The 26,482-nt window shown below is 36.7% G+C and overlaps 1 protein-coding gene across 1 annotated transcript; it reads right to left on the bottom strand.

The window, feature by feature from the left end:
• Nucleotides 1-186: 186 nt before the first annotated feature.
• Nucleotides 187-25,835, bottom strand: LOC123213676 (sacsin). The gene is given in 14 exon segments (XM_044633143.1): nt 187-664; nt 1,332-1,514; nt 2,431-3,333; nt 3,439-3,962; nt 4,505-4,637; nt 4,714-7,762; nt 9,313-9,584; nt 12,023-12,237; nt 13,098-13,361; nt 13,758-15,337; nt 16,666-22,519; nt 22,522-22,642; nt 24,469-25,195; nt 25,275-25,835. Coding segments are annotated over 14 exon segments (14,373 nt in total). The 5' UTR covers nt 25,625-25,835; the 3' UTR covers nt 187-466.
• Nucleotides 25,836-26,482: the final 647 nt, after the last annotated feature.

Below are 26,482 nucleotides of genomic sequence, written 5' to 3'. Positions count from 1 at the left end.
ATAAATGTTACCATTCGGGTATGTAACTCTTAGAGCAAAGCGCTAGCTTAGTATGTAAGAGGCATAAGAGGAACGGGGATAGATAACCTATATCTCCACCTAATGATATGATTTTAAAGTAAGATTTATATGAACTTAGACTTCCCAATTTCAATAATTAACTTTTCAAATGTGATTCTCTTCAAATTCATATTAATTAACTCTTGTGCAAATAAATATTTCAAAAATCATTATACATATTACACAAGTAGTGATAGTTGAAAAAGAATGACTCATCCCTACAACATGATGTTAAATGAATAAGCCAACCTCCACTTCAACACTATTAGTGGGATTCCTATATCCACCTGGAATTTGAAGATTCTTCTATTTTATTTAAAAAAAGAATGAATATATAAACAAAACTGCACATAATCATAGTTTCACTAAAAATATCTCATCTGGTTGATAAAACCACCAAATAGAATCATGGCCGATAGATTTTGATGGTTTTAGTGACCTGAAGTCTACAAAATGGACATCTTGCAACAGCGGACGAGCATCTACGACAAAGCACATGACCACACGGAATTATTGTCATATCCACTTCATTGATCAAACACACCCGACAGACCCATGCTGCTTTTGCTGTCTCGGCTTCTTTTGATGCTACATCTGATTTTTCCTGCACATTTTATTTTTACCCATGATAAAGAGTTTTTCCCTACATTATCAAACATATGATTCTAGCTAAAGCAAGTGTTGTTCTTGCAACCAACACTACTAAAATTGCACTCTCTAGTTCAAATTTCAAATAACAAAGGAAGTGGGAGCACACAAATGCATGAATGCAGGCTCTATCTCACACAGAGTAGCATTTTAAGAATTTTGGAGCAGAAGGTCAGCTCATATTCAACATGTCAAATTCCATGCAGATCACACAAATGTCCAGGCAGAGATGTCATTTATACCATAAAATTTTAAAAACTGTCCCCAGAAAGTTTTTGTTGTGTAAAATCAATGCATTTTTTAAAGTAAAATAACAAGAGAACACTTTTTCAATGCATTAAAATAACTATAACTTTGTCTGCTTGTACCCTCAAAGGGCAAATATTAACAAATTCATGAACTACATCAAAACTAGTTAAGAGGCCAAAGCTTTCAGAGGCATTTACAATCAATCACAGGTATGTTCATAGAGACACAGAAAGCAATGAAGCATACACAAAAACTATATCATTGGCGCACTCATGAGCTAGTTTGCTATAACATCAGCATCTTACTTCCCTTCAGCCAAAACCAACTAGCAATGGTAATAAACTATTCATATTTCATAACGGCAAGATACAAACCTGCTCAAGCAGAAGTGCAGCCCGAGACTCCTTCAGTTGTTCTTGTAGGGCAATGGTTTTCTGCAGTAGAGACTGTGTCTCCACACCCATACTGATTCCAGCAGCAGAAAGCATCTCATGAACTGCTTGAACCAGTTCCGCAGCTGATACTCGACCATACTGAAGCTCTTTACCAGGTTGTGCCTGCTTAAAAGAAAGACTCTTAGTAAGCACTTGATACTTGAGAGTTGATTATACAATCAACTGGGGCTTAACATAAATATTCTATGTAATGAAAATCAAAGGGACTAAGGTTTATTGTTTATAGAAATCATTTTATGCTCAGGGATTTTCATCATTAAGATTTTATAACTATATTTTTTTTAAGTTAAGATATTAATTATTTGCATTGTTGAGTTTTCTTTTAATTAATAGGATATAGTTGTTGTTCACCAGGAATTGTTCAAAAGACGGCCTTCTCAGTTGATGCTTGATACCTTAGAGATGATAAATGGTCTTTTATTTCTTTTATAGGAAACAGTACAGGATGGCATTAATGAGACGAAAACAAAAGTAATACAATGGATTAGGTATCAAACCTTAATAGATGATTGAAAATAAATCAAGGTCTACATGCCATAACTAATGTGATATAAAACAAATGGACAAAGGTTTATCGTTTATAGGAACTATATTTGCATTTAGGAATTTTGTCATTATGTATTTGGAGTCATTTTATTTAAGTAACCTAAAATATTAATTAGTAGCATTGACTTTTTTATTTTTATAAATATTAGGAATAGATTACTAGAAGTATGCATAGAAAATGTGTCAAGCTACCAGTTAGCCCAATATCTGAAACTCATAATTGAAAACCAATAACAGTATCATAAGCTTTGATGTGCCGCCTCTCACAGATAAGGCATGTAGACGAAGCACAACTAACAAACACAAACTTGATCAATGTAGGTTCAGCACCATAAGTGTATGATCTAGCAAGAGTATCACAAGATTATCTGGTGAGCAGTTTGGAATAAAATGAGATCACAATCACCTTTCTATATCATAATCATGCTAAAGAGATCAACTTTCTAAGAGTTACCAAGTCAGAGACCCAAACCTGAGGAGTCTTTGTTTTGCCTCTTCTGGACGTTTCTGGCATATCATGGGACGTGCTATCAGTTCCTGCATTGTTCGCATCTGGTATGGTTCCTGCAGAAGCCTCATTGCCCAGCAGCAAGCTTCTGAACGAGAAAACTTGTGAAGATAGAAGAGACTCAGTCTCTCCAGGTGCAGTTTCCACCTTGAACCTGTACAGCGCTTGACCAGCTGAAGGTCTTACATCTTCTGGAACCCTACCATATTTCAACTTCTCTCCCTGTTTAACTCGCCATGCCACTATTTCTCCTCTGTAGAAAGGTCTTAATGGGTGAAATTGCACTTGCAGAGCATCTTTAGCCAGTATTTCTTGGCCAACTAAACTACTAATGGTTTCAACGTCTCTCTTGTCAGAACAAAGTTTCAAATTGTCAACAATTGCAGTTTCAGAGCCTTCAGGACAGAAAAATAAAGAACCTATAGGTAATGGCATGGGGGAGCCCAAAACTTGACTCACAACAATTGTAATGATATCATGAACAGATATATAGGCTGGTGGTTCAGCGACTAAAACACAGGTCTTTGACTGGTTTAGGAAGTAAAGAGTGCGATGCTTGAATCCTTTATCACACTCCAGAAAAAGGGAATCCTTAGCAATACGGGTTATGTCTATGGATCTTGGGAGTAGTAGAAAACGAGTATGGAGACACTTAACAAACTGCAAATTCTTGGCGAGAGATTCAAGTGAACTTTGTATTGTTCCCAAAGCTGTAGTGGTAAATGTTGGAATATAGCTGGCTGTACTATTTACAAGACTCCATACAGCACCCTGAAATGATCTGCTTAACAGCTTCTCTCTGATGACCGCTAGTGAAACAGACCCAATAAATTCCAAATTCTGTAAATGTTCTTCATGACTAAGTTCCTGCAGACAAATTGACTTTTCCAAATTAACATAAATGCTCCATTAACAATCAGTTGGAATCACAAGAATGGGTCCAACGAATAAGTTCAAGAAGATTAACCTAACCTCTATCACAACATCAGATAGCTTTTTGATACCCAAGACTATACATATTCTCTCTGGAAGATCTGGGTGGACAAATCTTAACCTCGAGGTGTCAATGCAATTCACATAGCGAGAGCCATAAGAATCAATATACACACAAGATATTGCATGAACAAGTCTGCATCCATCATCTGGGACTATCGCATCTGATTCCCAGTCAAGCCTGTTAGAGTTGTTTGCCTCCACAGTCCCATCACAGACATAATACAAAATTTCCATTACAGCACGAAGTTCATTTGGATTTAGACGCTGAAACCCACATGCTCTCTGGAGATTTAAAAGCATATCTTTTGCAGAAGCAATAGATAGCATGTCCTGAAGTCCCAATTCTTTGAGAATCTGTACAAAAGGAAGATATAGACTCGGAAGTTCAAATGCAAATGGCGAAAGATTAATTGACAGACGCACAAAAAGGTGACTAGCTGTCACCAAACGTGTTCCATTTGCAGCAGGTAAAAATGCTACTCGCTGCAGCTCTTGTATATCTGCATATATGAAGAACAAGAAGTAAGTCCATTTCCCTTAAAAAAAATATGGCAGCCAAATGCCATTCTCTACAGAATCTTTTAACTTGAAAACATGGCACTTTAATCCAGTGGTGCATAGGGTTGATATGTTGGTAACATTAAATGCTACTTATTACTTTTTAACCATTGGATTAAATGAAATGAAGAAATGATTATCTGCACCAAATTTGTAAAAAAAAACTTAAGTTGAATAATTTTAAAGGAGATCTACAAATGGTAAAATGGAGAGTATGCAAACAAACTGTCCACTCCAATACAAAACCATGTAAAATAAAACCAACCCATCTTTTCTCTCTATATTATATTATCAATATAGTTGATCTAAAGCAAAATCAGCAGCACACTCATTTCCAATTTTAGTGAATGAAGAAAAAATAGGTATCTTGAACTTCTCTTGTGACAGGACCAAAGTGAAGCTAGATTAATATACAGACTTAGTTTAAAAAAGAAATGCACAGGTTTTACACTAGGTAGCTAGAATGAGAATGGGAGGGAGCTACCTGAAGAGGAGAGGGAACCCCAAACCTTGTCCAGATATTTCAAAATTTCACACGATGCTTCATCAATGGTCATCATGCCTGTTGTGATTGGCCAGTGAGCAAGAGTGTCTTCACCGCCACCTTTACCGATTACCTAGACCATATTGTGTTAGATGGAGTTGTATTTACATAAACTGTTTCTCTTAAGCGTGCAAAAAATAAATAATTACCTGCAAATGTTTGAGGACAGTGGAGAACATTGGTGGGCTCCTCAACTGGATTGCTCCCCAGGAGTATTCAGGTGGAACGACATTTTGTCTGGAAAGAATGGGGGCGCAACTCCAAGCAAGAGACCAGTCCTTTGACAGAATAGCTTCACTGTACGAAGTAAGAACCCTCTTGCCACCTTTCTTGCCACAGACATTTGGCAAGCCTAGTTCAGCAGGGACACAAGCAATCTTGCCAAGTTGATTACAGAAGTTATTGCCATAAAGGATAGCAAAGTTTGAAAACACAGCTTCAATAACTGATCCAGCCAATGTCCAGATTTCCATAGACACTTCATTTTTAGAGTGGATCGAATCTGTCTCAAGATCATCAAAATCTCTTGAGAAATCCATGCACTCCTTTCCAAGATACTCTACCCTTTTGGCACATTCAAGTATTACATCTGCTTCTGTTGAAGTTCGAAGGCCTGTTTTCCTTAAAATTCGAAGCCACCCATCTGTATCAAACCTTTCACCAGGAAATTTCTTCCTCTCACCAGAAAAGACAGCCATTAATAAAGTATCAGCAGGATCATAAAGATCCTTTGGCTTATACAAATCTGTGGAAAATTCATCAGCATTCCTCACAAATTTAGTCTCCTTCAATGCTTCAACTACAGAAGAATCTGTTTGGAAATCTTGCCAATTTGTATAGAGATAAATCAATATATCCTCCTGCACAGGAGTTGGTTTTCCTTCATAACCAGGTAACCCAAACCGTACCAAAATCTGTTGATCATGCAATTCAGGGACCCCAAGGGCTCGAAGTAACAAGTATTCAATTGAATCTGTTGAATAACAGAGGCAACGCTCATCATATGGCTTAAGGAATGAATTGGTAGAGATCATACATTGTTCTTGACCCTGCAGATGTGTGCATGACCCAACAACTGTTTTATATATTGGCAGAGAACGTAACACTTCAAGTTCTTCTGTCCCATATTTGGAACCATTAGAGTGGAAATCATGAGCAAAAAGAGTAAAAAGTTCACCCCTGTCTGAAGTTGAAAGAGAACTAAGTTCTGGGAAGTAGCCGGCATTTTTGGCTGCAACAAGTTTGGATGCAATAACTTGCCCTAATGATTGACTAGGTGTAGGGAGACATTTACAAGGACCAGCACAGTCCATGAAAGCAGTATCAAAAATTGGTATATTGCACTGGTTCAACAGAGACAACAACCACGGATACTTTCCTTTGGCCACTTCAAAAGCAATGATGTAAGGCTGGATTGAGTCAGAAGTACTATCCATAGGTAATCTACTTACATTATTTCCAACCACACTGACATCTGTGACAACGTTTTCAGGAGTTGGATCTGTATATGGAGGTGGAACAAAAAGCAGATGGCGCTCCCTCACACGGCATAAAATTGGCCTCCCAAGAAATGCAGGAATTAAGGGCCAATCAGAGAAGAGAGAGAGGTCATCCAATGACCCACCAAATATTTTCCAGAATAACCTTATCCATTCAGGAGAAGGGCCTCCTTCCCCACCAGAAATTGATATATTCTCCCATGAAAACCATGGAACCATGTTTGATTCCATTACATGATTCACCCAGTTATTGTGAAAAAGCAACCTCATATGACCAGCCAATAAGTGGAAAGAGAAACTCTTCAGTTTAAGTAGTGTTTGTATGGCAGATTTTGACAAAATATCAGCTAAGATTGCTCTATCAAATACTTTAGGGTGGATAAACTTTGCTGCTAAAGGCTTCATTAGTGTCTGTTGCTCATTGTTCCCAAACCAAAGTTCAGTAACACCCAACCTTGCTAAATGATTTGTTGCAGTTGGAAATGGTAAGGCTTTGAGCTCAGCAGCTATTGATAGAAACTTTGGGTCAACATTTCTGTGGATGTTACTGGTACCTGCCATGTTGCCTCTGTGCACTGCAGGTCCTCCAGCTCGACCAATATCTTCAACCACTATCCGTCCAAAATCAAATAAAGCCCTACTCAAGCTAGCCATCATTTCAAGGGCATCACTAGAACTCACTGTTGTCTGGGAAGAGGAACTATGAGAACTATGCACATGAGGAAATGATGCTAAAGTGGAACTGCTGCCTACTTCATTATGTGCTCTATAAATACTATTAGACTCAACAGGATTATGTGAAGCATCATCTTCACAGATATCTGGAGATCCTAGGAATTGAATATCCGACAAGCAGTACTCAAGAACATCTACATAAGTATCAACTGACCGAAGAACAATAGATGTTGACGAAACCCGTAGAAGATCCCTGACCATTTTAGGTTTAATTTCTTGAACTTTAATGCCCACAGCTTTAATCTCAGACACTAATTCCCATGGCACCGAAAACACCTGATAGTGTTCCTTCACAAAGCTGCAAACTGTAGCAGGAAGCACATTACCACCTACCCCATTCCCAGGTTGTGCAAGAAACATACCCTCTTCAGCCTTCACAAAATTTCCTGAATATAGCTGCCAGAGAGGAAGATCAACAAGGCGAGCATAGAAAGGCCTTATTACTAGTTCAATAATGCATTCCTGATCTGCTTTAAGCACTTTGACTGATGTCAACTTGCTGTCTTCACCTGTTTGATTAATAATAACATGTGCATTAGATCTTGGCCAGAAGGAATAAATTTGATCTCCATAAGCCTTCAAAGCCAGAGGAATCACATGACCTGCAAGCTCAGTGGTAGAACTTGATGGTTCTCTTCTTAATTTCTGAATTTCCACAACCATTTCAATGTATGAATCTCGAACACAAGACATCAGTTCTTTATTCCAAGCTTCAATTAGATGATCTCCTGCATCAGGCTGTGCCTTGACCGAAGTTCTCTTGTCCTGGTATTTAAAGAGATAGCGACCACCATTATGATGCACCAGGAAACAACCCAATACAGTGACAGGTAAATCTACATCACTAGACAAAGGAAGAGGAGACATTATGGAGCCAGTGCCAAGAGCATCAGTAGGATGACCATCTCGGGATATAAGAGCTGCTACTCCAGCTACAGGTGTTAAATTGTATGCCAGATATCGCCTGCAAAGAAAGTCATAAGTAAGCATTGTGCCATGAGACACCTTTTCAATTAGCAGGAGGAGATTCCTCTGGGAAGTACAGAACAAAGAAACCAGTGGGAAGGCAATCCATGGTAGCTACAAGTGCAGAGGCTGAGTTGAGGGCAATGTCAGATGGAACATGTGAAGGAATTACGCTTAAAGATTGTTGGAGGATTTAAAAATTGTAGATTTAGAGTCTATGGAGACCTACTGTGACAACAAAGCTGCCATTACCATTGCAAAGAACCCAGTTCATCATGACCGAAAAAAGCATGTGGCACTCAATCGCCACTTCAGCAAAGAAAAATTAGAGGAAGGGGTTATCAAGTTAATATATACCCCTACATGTTCTCAACTGCATACATATTGACTAAGGCTCTACCTTAAACCAACTTTGAAGATTTGAAGTCCAAGCTAGGCATGATTGACATACATGACATAACTTAAGGGGGAGTCTAGAATTCTGAGCACTAATCTCAAGATTTAGGTTATTTTAATTAAATTTTTTATTAATAGAATAAAAGGGTTTTTGAGAAATTGCAATAACTCCCAATTATCAAGTATAGAGGAGAGAAATTATCTCCTAAACTGATTTGTACTTTGTTTCCTTATTTGAAGGTAATTTGTTCGGTAGGTAAATTTTCTAGTAATGGGAAATTAGCTTGTATGGCTTCATATAGCCTTCAATTTTGCAGAGTATTTATCAAGGGGAATAAACAGATGATCATTACCATTTTCCTATAAACAATCTTCAAGAAGGTTGATAAGTTTTTCTATGTGTTTGTGCATGCCAAGGGAAAATTTCAATCACCTCACATGAGGTTTAGCCAATTTACACGTGGACCAGCCAATATGGAAGCTTTCTCACAAGTTTCATGACACTTCAAGCAAAGTCTAATTAATACAGGGAAAGGTTTATATTGACTTCTATAATTTCAAGAGAGTTTTAAGACAAATTTCAATACCAATTGGGTCTCTCTCTAACAAGCCCTAGACACCTGTCATTTAGAATATGATAGCTCCCACTAAAGTAAATCACATATCTACCAAAGAACCTTGAGCACAGTTATTGCTATCTCAAAAACAGATATACCAAAGACACAGCAAGTCATCATATCCTCCTTGGAACTTTCCCAACTAAAAAAGGGAAAGGTAATGGCATATGCATCACACAAGTCTTTTATTGTGTGCAGATATCATTACAGAACTTACATAAAAGGCTTTATCCAATGCAGGCCCATGGCCCTGATGCGGTGACTTGAATCGAGTTCCAACTTAAATTAGCATAACACAACCAGCCTAGAAAATGATATTCATATTCACAACTTGTCAAACTCAAATCCTTGCCAGTCACCAACACAATAGCCTCTTTATTTTGACAAGCAAAAGATGGTAATGCTTCAAGACAAGAGCAAATGTATCCATTTTTGGAAGATTTTTTTGACAGTCAATTCTTCAACAAAATCATGAATTTTGCTTAACTATAATATTTATTCCTTCCATATAGATCAAATTTCAAAGACAACATACCTATCAAGAGCCATATTTCTTGTTTGCCCAGAACCAAGGCTGAGTGCAACAAGCCATTTGTCCACAACTCTTGTTCCTCCTTGGTCCAAGTACACATCTATTATATGCAACTTAATTGCAGCATTTGAACTGCTAAATAATCTTGATATTTGAAACTTCCTCCATTTCTTTTCTGAAAATGGATTCCTCATTATAGCAGATGATGAATCAACACAAACTGAGTAATCCTGACATGGCTTCAAGCTGCCTTCTTCCCAAATTGAAAATGATACCTGAAAGCATAAGCATTTTAAAAAATTTTCAACAATAACATTTGTTAACAAAATATTTCCATATTAATAAATAAATCTTGAAAGGAAATCATAGTGGAATATACAACAAATCAATATAGCATTTAAACTCTAAAACACAAACTTATATGTAGGGCATGAAAATCAAACATAACTACAATCACAGTCGTAACTACAAATACAATTTAAATCACAACAGAACAAACTCACCCCTATTATTAAAAAGTATTACATATCTCCATATCCAGGGCTTTTTGATGCTTTTATAAGTGATTTTTTGATATTCAAAGGGCGAAATTTGATATTTCAAGGACTTTTGAATAATACTTTTCAATAATAATGAGGTGTTTGATATTAACAAGGCATCTTACTGCATTTTTATAGGAAAAATAAGATTTACTGATGAAAAGGACATACAAAAGTGTACGGGGCCTCCACAAGAGAAAAAAGAATAATCTGAAGGCACATGGATCAAATTACAACTAATATTATTTAGTTAATAAAATGAGAGGAATCAAGCACAAGACTTATTGGTCCACTAGATTGTGATACTATTTTACAATGCTGAGTTACCAATGGAGCCAATAATGAAAAGCCAACCACCTTTACCATCTATACATGTTAAAATTGAGAAACAAGATTCTCAATGAATACCTCATTTGATTATTATTCATTGGTCTAGTTACCAATTAATACTTATACAATAGGACTAGACTGAAAGTAAACAACTAATTCAAAAACAAAGAAAATAAGCCCTAATTCAAAAAATAAATATAATGATCCTAAAGTTAATAATTCCACTAATTTTGGGATAATAATCAATTATTTCAAATTTAAATTAATCCTAGACTAGGGATTAGGGAAAGAGTTTTCATCACCCCCCTCAAGCTAGTGAATAGATATCCTAACTTGCCTATTAATAGTCGAAACCATGATACAAATGATTGAGTCCAAGCCCATGAACTTGAGTTGGAAAGTTTCAACCAAGGTATTGTTCTTCACCAAGTTTGGTATTTGGACCTTTTGAGTAGATGTGACACAAGTTGGTCCCCTAGCCTGTCAGAATTTGTTCAACTAATAATGTAAAGGCTTTTTCTCAGTTTGTCATTCCAGAGATGACTTTATTGGCCAAGATTATTGCTATCAATGAGGATGTCATGTCAATTTGAGTATGAGTTTTAGTCTTTCAAGAGTTGGTATTGATCAGTTCAACCTTGAATCTCTAAAACTACACTCTTCTCCTGATCAACCTTGCTCTGTTATGAAAGATTGTAAGCATTTATTTAATGAAAGAAAGAAAGCAATGGCACAATTCGGATGGCCAAGGCTAACAAACAGAGTCTAGGCTCTGATTGAAACAAACTACAGAGTCATGCCTTTTGGTTATGCCCACTCTGATTGTGTTGTCAGTTCTTTGTCCGAAAGACCGAAAAAATTATGCCAGCAGGAGATCTTGGCTCTGATATTCAAATTGAAAGAAACAACAGAGAGAGAATATGACTGAGGAAAAATGGGAAAAACCCTGATGAAAAATCAATGGCAATGAAGGCACTAAACTAATTCCTTAAATGCAGTGGCAATGAAGGCCACCTACAGTATAGGAAAAAATCAGTGGCAATGAAGGCACACCAAAACAGGCTTCCTGAAGATCTTCTTCTTCTTCAGTTGAACTGATCCTGCTCTGATTCCTAGAGCTCTTCTTCAATTGAACCAATCCTACTCTGATAACTTGTAAAAAATGAGAAACTAGATTCTAGATGAATGCCTCGTTAAATTTGTATTCATTGATCTAGTTATCAATTTATACTTGATACAATAGGACTAGACTGAAAATAAACAACTAAATCAAAAACAAAGGTACTAATCCCTTACTTAAAAATAAAGATAACAATCCTAAAGCTAATAATTTCACTAATTTTGGGATTATTATCAGTCATTTCAAATTTAAATTAATCCCTGAACAAGGATTAAAAAAAGAGTTTTCAACAATACAATATATTTAAAAGGTTTATAATTAATTTTTGTGAAGGGTAGGAAATGTCTCAGAAGTTTATTTCTCAAAAAGATCTTAAGTGGTTAACCCATCTGCAGACCTACTTGGCATGTCTACTCTGTCCTGCGGCAACAAATTAGAATTTAAGTGGTTTTCACCAAAGTTCTAGTTGTGATAGGGACAGTGCATAATATGCATATTTTGCGTGGATCCTCGTGTTATTCTCAACCGTATATACTTTAAAAAGCAAAGTAAATGTAATGCAATGTTATCCATGACAAGATATTATACAAAAAGAACCAAAAGTGAGATAGCCCTTTCCATATCCTGCTTCTCTAACAAGAGAAAAGGCACAAAATATATTCAGAATAAATTATGAAATGCAGGTGCATGCAAGCAATACCAAAGTTGATAGAACTTTTTGTACCTGCAAAACGGACTTTAGGAATATAAGTGCCCTAGAACCATGCTCCCAAAATCTGTCAATTATTTGCTTTACTCTCATAAAGCCAGTTTCAACTCCATCTTTCAAGCATTCTGATGATAGAGGCATGCGAATAAAAGTAGAATCCAAAGATGACATATTTTCACCAATCAGCATTGCCTTAAATTGATCACGAAATCGCTCAATCAAATTAGTACCTGCAAGTAGATCAAGGAAAACAAAAATACTATTCAATACATCCATTGTCCATAAGAAAATATAGCTTTTTAAAAATAAAAAAAAGCCCCAAAGCCTCCAGGAATTTAAGAATTAAATTACAGATTTATTAACACGGGAAAAAAAACACTGCACAATATGCATATGTTGACCACAACAGAAATTGGGACAGAGTTATCAACTTCTATTTTGTTGAGAAATCATTAAACATAAATGTTTAAGCTGATGGGAAAGGTTTAACAACAGCAGTAAACTCTACCAAACACTCAAGTAAATCTTTAAATGTAATTAAAGGACTTAGCACTTGGATCCGAATACACATTAAATTTTTTACCTAGACCCAGTAATTTTTTTTCATATAACATGACTGAGTTGAAAATTTTAAGACATTATTTTCTTCACTCTCTCTTCTACAACCTTTATATTCTTTCTTCCTCCGTCTTTCAATAGACACCAACCTATCTTCAAAACATGAAAAACAAGATTGGGGTGATCCAGATGAAATAACTTAAACAGAAGAAAATCTAAAATCTCTCCTCCAAAGTTTCTAAGGTCATGTGAAAATTTTCATAGTCAAATATACTCTATACGTAGGAAATAATGCTTTATAAAATTTTAAAGACCAAGATTAAGAGATTGATGAACAAATTCGAAAGCTGGTTTTCTCAAATAGGACCCAGATAAGCAATTGCTTTAGACAATATCTTTATATAATTCTGCCACATAATTTGTACTCTGCATAGAACCCAAAAAAAATATTTGAGGAAAAAAGGGCCAGAAAGTGTGATATGTATGAATATAATAATGAATATTGCAATTCAAATAATTGTGGTTGAAGTACCTAACAAAGAAAACACTTTAGCTGCAGGACCACGACTTGAGGATGCAGCTAGCGCCAAACCATGAGGATCAAACATGTAAAAGCAGCCACCAGAAACAATAGACAGGAAATCGCTAATGAAGTAACAGCTAAGCAGTCCCAAACCATAGTTAAGAATATCACCACGAAGTCTCCAAGGAGGAAGAAGCTGAAGACTACTAACCTCCTCCCTACTCAAGCTGGCCCCTTCCAGAATAGCAACCAGAGCAGGCCCTTGAAATTCACCTGTCCTAGCCATAATTTTAAGTAAATATACAGAATAGTTAACTATTGAAAATTATAATGAATACTATATTAATATAGCTCTAAACTTCTGGCTAAACACGACAATGGTCACACAAAGTAAAAAATGCAGATTAAACTGATTCAAACTAGCCCTATAGATATGCAATAATCATTAGAGTCATACAGTTTTGTAGTTTGGTTGTATGTAACCATCATTTCATCACTGCCCATGTAAGTGACAAGATGCTAATAAAAAGAATTAACCACCACTTAGTCTTATATTCTCAAACAACTCAATGGCAAATAAAAATTATGCATGATCAATAATAAAATGGTCCTTCGCATTAAGTTAGGATCATCTGAAGAAGCACCAAAATCAGGAAAAGTATTAATTACCTAAATTGTGCTGGAGCAAAGACTGGCGAGAATGTTCCCTCTTGTCAAAGATCAGGTGCAGCTTCTTAGCTTTACAACAATCTGCCAACTCGAGAAGGTCAAACAACAAGAAATCATTGTTCCCATACAAAGCAAGAAGCTCATTTATTCTAGCAAAATCCATGCACGGAAGATCTTTAGTCATTTCATCATCTACTAATGAGAGACACCGAATTGACTTTACCCCCAACCTATCAGCCAAATCATTTCTAATACATGGATGAATAAAATGTTTCCCAACAACAGCATTATCTTCTATCCAAGGTGCGTCATTATACACTAGATCACCAGCATGCATAAGGACACCAGAAGAATTTGGAATTAGTAATGGAGTATTAGCGGCCTCAAACAATGGTTTGTCAGAGCAACAGTCTGCAACAGCTTCAAGGACACAGCAGACAAAACTTAACTGATCGCCTGATAGTGGGACCCCTTTGACATCATCTTGTAAGCGTTGTAAAACATGGAAATAGTCCCAAATATCAAAACTAAGTCTCACACCTAATTCAACAAGCAACTCCCTGAACTCGGACAACTCAGATGGGACAACATATAAATAAGGGGTAAATTTCACAGGTGAATCAAATGCCAGTGACTTTGGAGACACAAAATCATCCCCAATCCAAACCCAAGCAACACCATCCAAAGCTGATTTAAGCAGCATAAAATCATCAGTACCAATATATTCTTGTAATTTTGAATAAAGAATTTGGATTCCATTTTGGAGTGCAGCATTAAAACCAGTTTCCAACACAGAATTCGACCTAAGCAAGCCATATGACTTTGATAACTCAATTAGTTGTGTAGATAAGACATCTATGCTTATGCTGTCCATCCAACCAAGTCTATCTTGTAAATAAATTGAACCACATTCACCGTCTAGTATGTGCATGGTAGATGATACCATCCACATCTGTGACTTAGGTCTCACAATACTTGGAGATGCTACTTGGTTACTGGTTTTCAACCAAGGCATTCCTTGTACAGGTGGATCAGAAGAAATGGGACACCAGGTAATGTCCTTCATTTCAGACCAAAAATTTTCTTCTGGTTCACCATTGATTAAGTTTTCAATGAGAAAGGCAACATCTAGATCATCTTCTGAATGGTTCTCATCTCTAACCAAAGAGACAACATAGCTAGCATCACTGCCCACCAGAAAATCTTCTGAATGGTTCTCATCTCCCACCAAAGGGTCAACATATGTGGCATCATCACCCGCAACATTGTTATTCTGAATAAGCATAGCATTCAGCAATTCAGAGTTATTGCCTTGTCTGTTTTCAGTTGATAGCTTAAGTGCAAGAGAATCCAAACATCTAAGCAATGTCCTTCCACAACTATGTGCTTTTGAATCACTAGAATCATTAAATATTGATACTGATCTAGCACAATCAAGCAACCCAGTTAAACCCAAAGTTCTTTTAAGCCCAAGACCAACCAAAGTATCCAAAATTTCAGGATCTGAGAATTTTTCAGAAGGAAAGAATGCTTCTCTGTGAAGCATCTTTTGTAGCTCAGGGACACGAGGATCATAAAGCCTGCAAAAACTATTATAGTGAGGGAGATGATGATACCAAATTATTTATAACAGGATGATAAGTTCAGGTCATAGCAAGAAAGTAATGAAATACCAATTTAATATTATAATTTTCATTTGCATTGTGCCTCGCTGTTTAGAGACATTCAAAGAAAGATATAAGCACAAAATTCCAAAAGACTACAGAGAAAAAGAATTTGTCAAGTGTCAAAGTTATGCTAAAATCTATTTTCTGGTTTCTGTTAATGTTAATTTCTGATTTGTTTTATTGATGATTCTTGTATTTTAGCATTATTTTTTCCTCATAAATTTGTAATTTCTAAGTTAAATTGTGATTCTCATGTTATTTGATAATTTATTTATTTATTTTGATACCTTGAACTCACTAATTTGAAATCATAGTCTAACTCAAAATAAACAACCAAATGAGAAATTAAAAAAAAAGCATCTCAATTCTATAAATAAAGAAAATTAAAATTGTTTGACACTCCACAAGAAGAGTTTCACAACATCCCACAAATCTAAAGCTTTTTCTCCCCCACCAAATGAAAAATGATTCTAGGCAAATAATTAAAACACGAGAGCCTAGCACATCCCAAAAATATTTTCTTTTCTTATTAAATTACAATTTTGTACCCAAAAAGAGGATAGATTATCTCAACACCACATTAAAATTTCATGCATTTGCTTGAAGATCATACACAGTTTCAATAGCATCATGCCAAAGTGAGTTAGATCCTAAAGGAAATCTCCATAGCCATTCACCTAAGGAACCAAAATTTCTATATCTACGACACCTTTATCAAGAGAACAAAAAACATTTTCCAACTGACCAAATGCAAGTTAATCCTCAGTCAAGATTAGTCTGATATAAATATATATATATATATATATATTTTTGGTTAAATGAACATTGTTTGCCACAAGTTTGAGTAATAATTACTGCAACAGGATCAGTCAGGGCCATGAAAAGGTACAATTGTACTATGATATAGAATGGATACAAGATGCATGTTTAAGCCACAACCACTAGATTATCATAGGATCAAACTGTCAGTCTTTAATATCCATACTGATGCTTATTCATTGTCATTTTTGTCTCTTCTGATTTAGGGAACTTTTAAATCCACTGACACAATTTGTTATTATTTTTCCATTAGCTTTAGAATTTGGCAATCTCCCATCCAGTTCCAACAGATCCCAGAAGAAATCCTGATTTTAACAATATTTGCATCTCATAATCAAGTGTAGTGACAAGAGCCTAAACTTTTCTCCAACAAAAATCAGGATAAAAATATTATAAAAAAATAGAAAAGAAAGAAATAGGACCTTGATGGTTGTTGCCAAGATCCATTGGCTGCCAAAACAAAAGATGTCATGGAAAGTGCTGACTTGATGGAGATATCCTCTTCAATCAAGAGTTTCACATCATGCAATATGTCTGAAAGAGCTCCCTGCTGTGATAGGAATTCCGACATGCGATCAAGAACATAAACTCTGTAAAATTCCACCCTTGACAGCTCTCTAATCTTTATGTATCTTCTCAAAATTATTCTTTCTCTTTCTGACTCTGTGCGAATAAAATCATCATGCAAAAGATCATCGCGAACACCATCTGGTTTAAGCCATTTGATAGGTTTACTCAAACCAACAAGCTTTCTACTTCTGTAGGACTCAAACATTGGGAGGTGTTTGATAATTTCAATCTGTGTGTCAGTCATTTGCTCCTCAAAGAACCACTTGGATTGAAGAATAAAACTCCTAAGTTCATGCAGCTCCCCTTCTGATGCATCATAGAATAGCCCCTGAACATCCTCAGGCTTACCAGCAATTGCTAGAAATGCATTTAATAACCCAATTGCTGTTGGAGGCTGCACAAATTTTTCCAACTGCGGATGTTCTATAGGTACGTCATTTCTCAAGAACACACATCCTACTTTGAGCAACAAAGAAGACATATTTTCACTCCACCCATCATCCTTGATCACATGAGAATTTTCAGTTAGCTGAAAGAGATAATTATCTGCCACAGGCAGTAAAGGCCATTTAGAAAATATTGACAGGTCATCACAGCATGTTTGAAGATAGCTCCACAGTAATCTTATCCATTCCAGACTTGGTTGACCTTGATGACCAGGGGACCAAGTTATCCTTTTAGCACGCTGCCACTCCACTGGAAGTAATTTCAAAAAGAGCTTCTCAAGCAACTCACATGAAAGAAAAGATATATTTGATTGCCCACTTTGAGCTATTTCACATAGTTTCCCACGAACTCCTTCTGGAATCCCCGAGTCCACTAGTTGATGAGAAAGTGAATCCTTGAGAAGACCAAATTCATCCCCCTGAGCAATGAAGATCCTTTCACCGGCTCCATTCCTCTCAAATGTTGTAAATGAACTGTCTGCAAGAGGTAACAAGGGTAAACCATATAGATTATCAGCATGAACAGGAATTGTCAAGTCAGATAAGCAATATTCAAGGGTCAAGATCATTGCATTCTTGTCCTTAAATTCACGCTTTCGCCGAATCAAGAGAGACCTTAACAATGTCGGTGTCAGAAAATATAAAGAAGGTTGGACATCCATAAATCTCTCCACAACTGGCTTGGAAACAGTCACAAGGGGTAGACCAGCATCTGATAATGCTTCAACCAGCTCATGAGTCTTATAAAAAGTAAAATCAGGAAAAATAGCCTGCTTGGTTGAAATCCACTGTCCACCTCTAGCTTTTGTATATAAAACACGAAGACCATAATCAGCAATAAATATGTAAAGCTTCCGCACCAACGATGCCCAAGGTTCTAATCCTATTGTTGTTGGCCAAAGTGAAAAAAACAAATCACATGGACCAATCTCTGATGCTATTTTTTCAAGCAGGCAAGAGTAAGCAGGGGCCACAACTTCCTCAAGGAGATACATATTCCAGTCAGAGCGTTTTCTGCCTCCACCCGCCATATCATTTCCAAACCAAATATCCCTTCGATTGGATGACAATTCAAAATATGCATTAACATGTGTTGGAAGACCAGTACTGATTGGCAGCGGTAAAAAGCAGAAGGCACGGCCATCAAAATTCTTTCTATTTTTAATGGAATCCATGGAAACTCGAAATATGTCAGAAGTATAAGCATCCTCTATTTTTCGAACATCACTAAATTCACCATCCACCTGGACAGAATGTACATATGCAGCAACACAAGCCCAGGGGATTGAATTATGAGACTTTTCAGAAGTGGTGGGGTTTTTCTTAGTTAATCCACCACCTAAGCACTCACCCGTTATCCAGCAGTGAGACATACCACCAGATGATCTTTGCTCTGTCACAATAATGTGCTGAGATTTATAGGGCAGATCTCTGTCAATGGACTTACTCAATTTCTTCAGCAACTGATCTTTATCCAATCCATTATGCCGCTTTCCATTGATCAGATTGAACATGTTATGCAGTGCATTCAATTCTGTTTCAGGCTCACTAATGCAACACCGATGTACACGATGTAGTTGTTGCATTTCACCTGTTCCTTCCTTCACATATAGGGAAATAGTTTTCACATTGCGGAGAAAAACCAAAGCATCAGAAACAACATCAGAGAAAGAAGCAAAGAGTGACATGACATCTTCAGCAGCATATCCTTCTTTCTTTATCTGGCTTCGTAAGGCAACACTAGCACTCCTGAGAGGGAAACGGAAGAGAGTACCTGGAAATGGATGCTGCAAGTCACACCCAAAATGTAAGAATGGGGAAAACTGGTCAGGAAATTGTTCCAAAATTTTTCTCCCCACAAATTTAATTCGCAGTCCAGGGTGGGAGGGGGAGATCCCTGGCAAATTACAAGCATGAGGATCAAACATAACAATGTTTTCCCCAGAAACAAAAGTGGGAATGTCTGTAAAATGATAGACACAATTAAAACCCAGCCCAAATCTTCCAATTGCAAAAGGCTTTTCTAGCTTGCTCTCTTGACCAATACGTGAAATTGCATAAAGATCTTGTGGAGTAAAAACAGAGTCATTGAAACAATACAATGCAGGGCCCTGCCAATCCGCCATTTCAGGAGAAAGAACAGAAGAGGTCCCATATTGAGTTTTATCCAAGAGAAAGGCCACCTCAGAAGCTTCTGCATCTTCAGCATTTTGAACCAACTCAAAGAGAATACCAGGTCCATCAGCATACATTTCAAGAATATGTTTAAGCCTTGTTGTCAAAGCTTCATGCTGTCCAAATGCTTCAGCAGCCCCAGATAAACTCAAATTCATTGAATCAGCACTCTCTGCTAGCAAGATCCTACGAAGTGAACAGACACCAAGCTTCTCTGCAACATCATTAGATATGTTTCCATGGACAAATTTCTGAACTATTCTCCTAGCATTAAAAGCCATTGCAGATGCTTCAGCAAAGGATTTATCAAAATCATCAGAGCCAAGCAACCAGGGAGCGTCATTATAAACTAAATCACCAGCAGGATATAATCTGCACGACACATCAGGTAAGTATAACTTAACTTGTTCATGAAATTGAAAGTCAGCCAGATGCTGCACTATCAGTATGGCTGCCCTTATTTCCTGTAAATCAAGAGGACAGGAACCTTTCCTTGTGGCCATTCTACCTAATATATTAGCATAATCAGTGGGCTTCAAAAATTCTCGGATGCCAAGCTCCAGAAATAATTCCTTAAAAACTGCTAAATCAATAGGTATAACACGTATGTAAGGAGCCAAATGAAAAGGGCCATCAAGAACCACTTCATCTGAGGTTGCAAATCCATCTCCCACCCAAATCCAACGACACCCTTCAAGGACAGCTTTTACAATGTCCATCTCCTCCGAACCAATCAAGCTCGTCAGGATTGAGTATATCTTTGGCATTGCTAAGGCTAATTCCTGCCGAAGCACCTGATCATTTACAATCTCATTGTTCTTCCCAAGCTCAAGTAATTGTGCAGCAATAACACTTCCTCCTGGCGGGGATAACCATCCCAGATTATATGATAATACAGTGGACGAGCATTCACCATCCAGTATTCGCATGCTTGCTGAAACAAGCCACATGTCTGCCTGCAGTCTTACAAGTTTTGGGGGAGCAACTGTGGATGATACTACTGGCCATGGTAAATGTTTAAATGGAGCAGAAACTAAAACTGGACACCAGCAAATCATCCGTAGATCATTCCAAAATTTTTCCAAGTCAGATTTCAAGTTATGAGGCCTAAATGCAGTTGCAACTCGTGTAAACATTCTGTTCATTGTTCCTAGATCATCATGCACTTGATTGGGAAGCCATTTCATAGAATTTACTTCTAAGTAAGAGAGCAGAACTTTACCTCTTGAATTTGCCTTTTCCGGATTCTCATGCATTTGTCGTTCTACCTTTCGAGCACTTTCTATGATTGTCTCAGGAGATACAGTTGTTTTGAGTCCCAAACCCTGTAGCATGTCCAAAATTCCAGAATCTTGGAAAGCACCACAAGGAAAACTGTCAGACTCTTCCAGTAGCGCATATAACTCTTCATTGCGAGGGTCATGTAGCGACACAGGACACTTAACAGCACCACCAATGGTTGGGACAAATTCCAAATTCCTCAAACATTCCCTAAAAGATGTGTCCTCGACACACAACTGTGGCAGAGTTTGCAAAATAGAAAGCATGATTGGGTCACGAACTTCAGGTTGCAACTCCTTGATTCTATTAAACACCTGCTGCCTATAGAAACAAGCCTTCCCCATCCTTTCAATTCCATAATATCTGAACAACATATCTTTCTCAATACTTTGGGAGCAGTTGATAAATTCACCTCCCAAAAGAACCTCAGGGACTTCTAAGGGTGGTAAGTACTTTCGAGGATTTTCCAGATCAGAATATTGGAAATCTTGAACAGACCCTCCACCATAAACTTTATAAATGGGCAGCCTCTTGCAATTTCTTATGTTAGTATCATTAATAGATGTTCCCATGTACCATTTTGAATCAAGGAAAAAATTACGAAGCTCATCCCTTTCTTCATTTCTCAAATTATCTAGAAGTACCTGCCTGGTGCCAATAGTTGAAGGGACAGCATCAAAAATGGATTCCAGAACACCTGCATAATCGGCGTCAGAGACATATTGTGACAAATCTTGATGTTCAATTCCATACTTGGTGTCAAGTATCTTGCAGCCAATCTTTACAAGGATTTCTCTTACTGCATCAGAAAGTTTCTCTGCATTAATCAATTTTGACTGTCTTGAAGCTCTGTACAAATGCCCAGACAGCGATGGCAATATGGGCCATTCATCAAATAATGATAACTTTTCACAGTTGTTTCGAAGATACCGCCAAAGAAGTATAAACCATGAAGAAGTTGGATGATCATCACAAGATTCTGGATCCCATACAACCTTTCTTTTATGCTTCCAATCAGCAGGTACAAATCTAGGGAACAGTTCAAGGAAATGTTGAACATTAAAGACAATAAGATTAGCTTTTGCAGACTTTGCAATAGAAGAAAGTCTCCTCAGTACATTTAGGGGAATATTCCTGTGAATTATTCTATCAGAAACTCTCTGTAGAAGTATGTGTTCTAACTCATTGCAAGCAAAATATGCAACCCCTTCAGAGGCTCCATAAAATAACCCAAAATTTCCATTGGCTAATGGAAGTAAAGGCAGGTCATGTAAATATGTACCAACATCATCATCAATCAGGTCTTCTAGACAATATTCCAACAATATAAGCTTGTAAGTTCTGTTAAGAGTAGTAACGATCTTGCATGTCCGAAGAAAAATGCGCACTGAGTCAGGAGTGACCACTTTTTGCTGAAAACCATAAGCATATTGCAAACACATATTAAACAAGTGATTGGGTAAATGGACAACAGGCATTCCTAATTGTAGCAGGGCCTCAGCAAGTTCCTTTGTTTTAGGAAACTCCTCATCGTGAAGAAAGGCTTCAAGTGGTGATACCCATTTTCCTCCTCCAAGATCTGAATACAAAACAGAAGCATTTCCAATGTTTCTGTAGACATGCTCTACCAAGATGTTCCATGGCTCTTCAAAAGTACCACTGGGCCATAGAGTATAGTATGAATTTGATGGACCTAGCAAACCTTGCATGCCAACCAGCAGTTGTGCAAAAGTAGGGGCCACAACATCCTCTAAGAGAAGCCTGTTCCAGATAGAACGAATTTTTCCACTTCTGTCCATGTCACCCCATACCAAATGCCACGACGATTTGAGGAAACCTCAAAGTAACCATTAACTTGCACAGTCAATCCAGTTCTTACAGGCAGTGGAAGAAAGCAGAATGCTCGACCAAGTTTCAAAACATCATTCTGTTAAAAATTACAATGCAATAAGGCAAGAGTTCCATCATGTAAAGAGGGAGCAAGCAAGAAAAGAGATGTACTGGACCATTTTATATAGAATATGTACAGAGATCTTATTGGCAGAATTTATGAAACAAGTTCCTAGCATACATTTGCAAGTCCATGATAGCTAAACTCAATGAATCATGTAACTCAAACAATATATTTTGACTAAAGAACATCAAAGATTTATAGGACATAACTATCAAATTATTGTTAAAGAAGAAAACAATTATGGAAGAATCAACAGAGAAAATTTTGTTATTTCTTCTGGATGGCTACAGGCTGGTTAGATAATGTAAGTAAAGAACAAGCAGTGTGTGAACAGAACTTTCAAATAAAGCAAAATAGAGAAAATGTCGCTAATGTACTATCTTTCCTCATTAGAATATCATTTTGATTTACATATCAGAAAACGTGTTGGAAATATAAATTATTAATCAAAGAAAAAAACCGACATTATATCTCAAATTCATGACAACCTTTTCTTTTTTCTTTTGCTAAGAACCATATATTCACAATAAAAAGTACACAAAGTATACAGGAATGGACAAGATATCCATACAAAAGAAAAAGCTGTCCATAAACCGAAGGGTTCATGGAACAAAACAAAATGAAAACACTTCTACTGTTCCAAAATCGTCAACACTAAAAAACTCCCTAATCAAATTTGCACAAAGGTCTTCCCTAACTAGGTAATTGAAGCTTCCCAATTTTGTTGACTAAAGAAAAAAGAAGCATCTTTGAATTCTGAAGTGATCCCAGAAGGCAGAGTTGACAAATCTACCTAAAGCATTAGCTGAAGCATTGTCCGCCCAAAATTAACCAAAACAAAGACAATTAAAAAGGAGAGATGCACTACATCTCGTCTTTCTACTCAGTCTTATATAATCCTTTGGACTTGTTCAATTGAACTGAAAACAGATACCCACTGCCCGTAAAAACAATCTATGTTGACCATACTGTTGTCTAAAGTATCCAGACAATTGAAATGGTTATATTATAAAATTCAAATGCTCATTTATGTTACAAGAAATTAAAATTTTCACTTTATTATTATACTGGTCACTCACTCAAACACCCAGAAGTTCAGGTAGGGCACTATGCACATGTTTGTGGTATTGTCTAGGATACTACCACTTTGTTCCTGAAAATATTACTTCAAAGCTCTTTGGCACTCATTTTCTATATTTTTTTGGGGCAAAAAGAGTAACTCTTGATTTGTTTGTGGAAGAAAATCACAAAAGTGAAAATGACAAATTCTAAGATTTCAAAGCAATAAGGAATAAGAAGAAACAATGCACAATTAAACATTCAAATTATGTATCACACAGTCACTTAGGCTTTTTTTTTCTTTTTCTTCTGGTAGGATATTAACAATGCATATCACTAGAAACAAAAAGAAGCTACATAAGTTATACTATTCTTCACAATTTATTATCAAAATAAAGATGAAACTAAGTTGTAACCACCATATAGATGATGAGCTGATGTAGTTAGTGATATAAAACATTGCCAAATTTATAATGTAGTTTGTATCAATCCTGATGAAATGGAGCATTCCAGTCTATTAAGAGCAATATTCTCCATTAAGTTGATGTTAAATGGCATCAATATAGGCAATGTAGCAATATGATTGATTCCACATTATTAGAGTTCAAGTTTAGTAGCAGGCAATGCATGTGTATGGTACAATCTAAGATATAAAGCTGACGGGTTGAAAAAGTTTAAGATATACTACCAACAAGAATAGACAAAAAGCATCATAAAGGAATTAAGGAAAAATGGTTTACATCTGATGTATCATTTGATACACAAGCTGCAACTGATGCCCATGGAAGAAGGTGGATATCATAATCTTTGGATGCAGTAGCAGCAAAAGAACCAATCCGGCTTGATGTTGATGCCATTGTTTGCACTACATAAAAAGTATCAATTTTCTTCTTAATTTCACTCCCAGTCATTTCCTCAATCAAGAAGTCCACAGAATAAGCATCTGTCTCTCTTTCAGTGGAAATATCTAACTTGGACAATCTGAGAAGTGCACGTCGATGCCAAACAGTTTCATCATTTGCTGAGTTAATAGACCATGAGTATAGCTTCTTTGGCTCGGGTTCTCCAACATCCCAAACAAAAATTTCAATAGACAGAACACTCTTCAGGAAGAGTAGTGTGAATACACATTCCTCATAAAGTTGAGTAAACATGGAAGAAACATAATCTTCCGAATAAGCTTGCCTTGAGAGCTTACTACTTGCAGCTTGATCTGCATTCCTCAAAGGGAAACGGAATAAAGTTCCAGCAAAAGAATTTTTCATGTCACAACCAAAAGCACAATACGGTAAGAATTGGTCTTTATAGAATGAGATAGCTGAAGAACTAACATAATCAATTCTCTTTCCAGGATTTGCTGAAGAAACATTGGGTAAGTAAACTCCCTGAGGATCAAAGAGTACAACATATTTCCCACTAACAAACGAAGGCAAATCAGTTAAATGGTATACTGAATTGAAACCCACCCTACAAAAGTAAATAATTAACACAGTCAAGTAATGTATAAAACTTAATAACAACAACAATTATGACAAAATAAAATTACCCAAATCGACCGGTCTTCCAAGCCTGGCCGTGTTTAGTACTTCCACCGATCCTGGAAATACTAACAAAATCATCTTCAGAGAAAACGGCGTCGTTATAGGCCAAAAGTGCGGGGCCCTGCCAGTGAGCGAGGGAATGGGACAAGAGAGAGTCAGAGGAGTGGTGCCTACGGTCGAGGCAAAAGCGAACTTTGGTAGCGCCGGCATCATCGGCGTTCTGAATAAGTTCTTTGAGGACGGTGGTGCCTTCGGGATAGTTCAACAAGACCTCCCGGATCCTCCGGGTGAGGTCTACCTTTTGACCGAAGTCTTCTAGAAAAATTTTAGACGACTCCGGTGACGGAGACTCCATGTTTATTTGTCAAGGAATGAGACCATATGATCAATGTAATATTGGATTGGATGGATGAATTGACAAAGAAGCAGAATTTTCGTTCTGATTAAAATTTTACTAATTATACATTATTTAACCACGATATTTTATTTTATTTTTTTTCTCAATAAATAATAATATTTTTGCTCAAGCTAATGGCGCAAACAAAACACCCAACATTATTATTAGCACATGAAAATGAAATATTATTTTCTAATAATAATATAAACATTTCCTTCCGCCTTTACTTATCGCCATATTCACCCTATCGTTTCTATTTGCTTGCTTACAAAGAATTCAAACTTAATTTTAGACGGAGTCTTTATAAATGTATCAACTTTTAAACCTTGATTTTGTCATATGGTAAGTAAATAATCTCTTTTTATAGTTTCTTCTTAACAAAGTTTCTATTTATTTGTATATATTTAGTTTGATCATGTTGTATTAGATTGTGTGTTATAATGATTATAAATAAATTTACTCTTATATAAAATACAACCGATTGTTTCTTTTTCCTCTAAAAAATAAGAATTTCCCAGATATATGTACTTGTATCGACCAGACCAATCCATATAAAAATACAGGGCCGAAAGACCTGTATGGACCAGAAGCTCGAACTGGTAGATTACCAATTTCTTGTACATTCAGCATTATCCATGAGAGCTTCAGAAGGAACGGTAAGAAAACCACCTAACAGATTCATAAAGGTAGGAAAGCAGGATAAACTTAAATTTAAATTGCAAGCTTTCATCATTGTAATAAGGGGGTACCGTTATGCACAGAACATACATTGCGAAATTTTAGTGCAGAAGGATGGTAAAGAGAAGAGAAGCATTT

This window comes from Mangifera indica, chromosome 4 (genome assembly GCF_011075055.1).
Source record: "Mangifera indica cultivar Alphonso chromosome 4, CATAS_Mindica_2.1, whole genome shotgun sequence".
Classification (NCBI taxonomy): Eukaryota; Viridiplantae; Streptophyta; class Magnoliopsida; order Sapindales; family Anacardiaceae; genus Mangifera; species Mangifera indica.
Note: the sequence above shows the minus strand (reverse complement) of the source record. Positions and strands in the feature narration are given on the sequence as shown.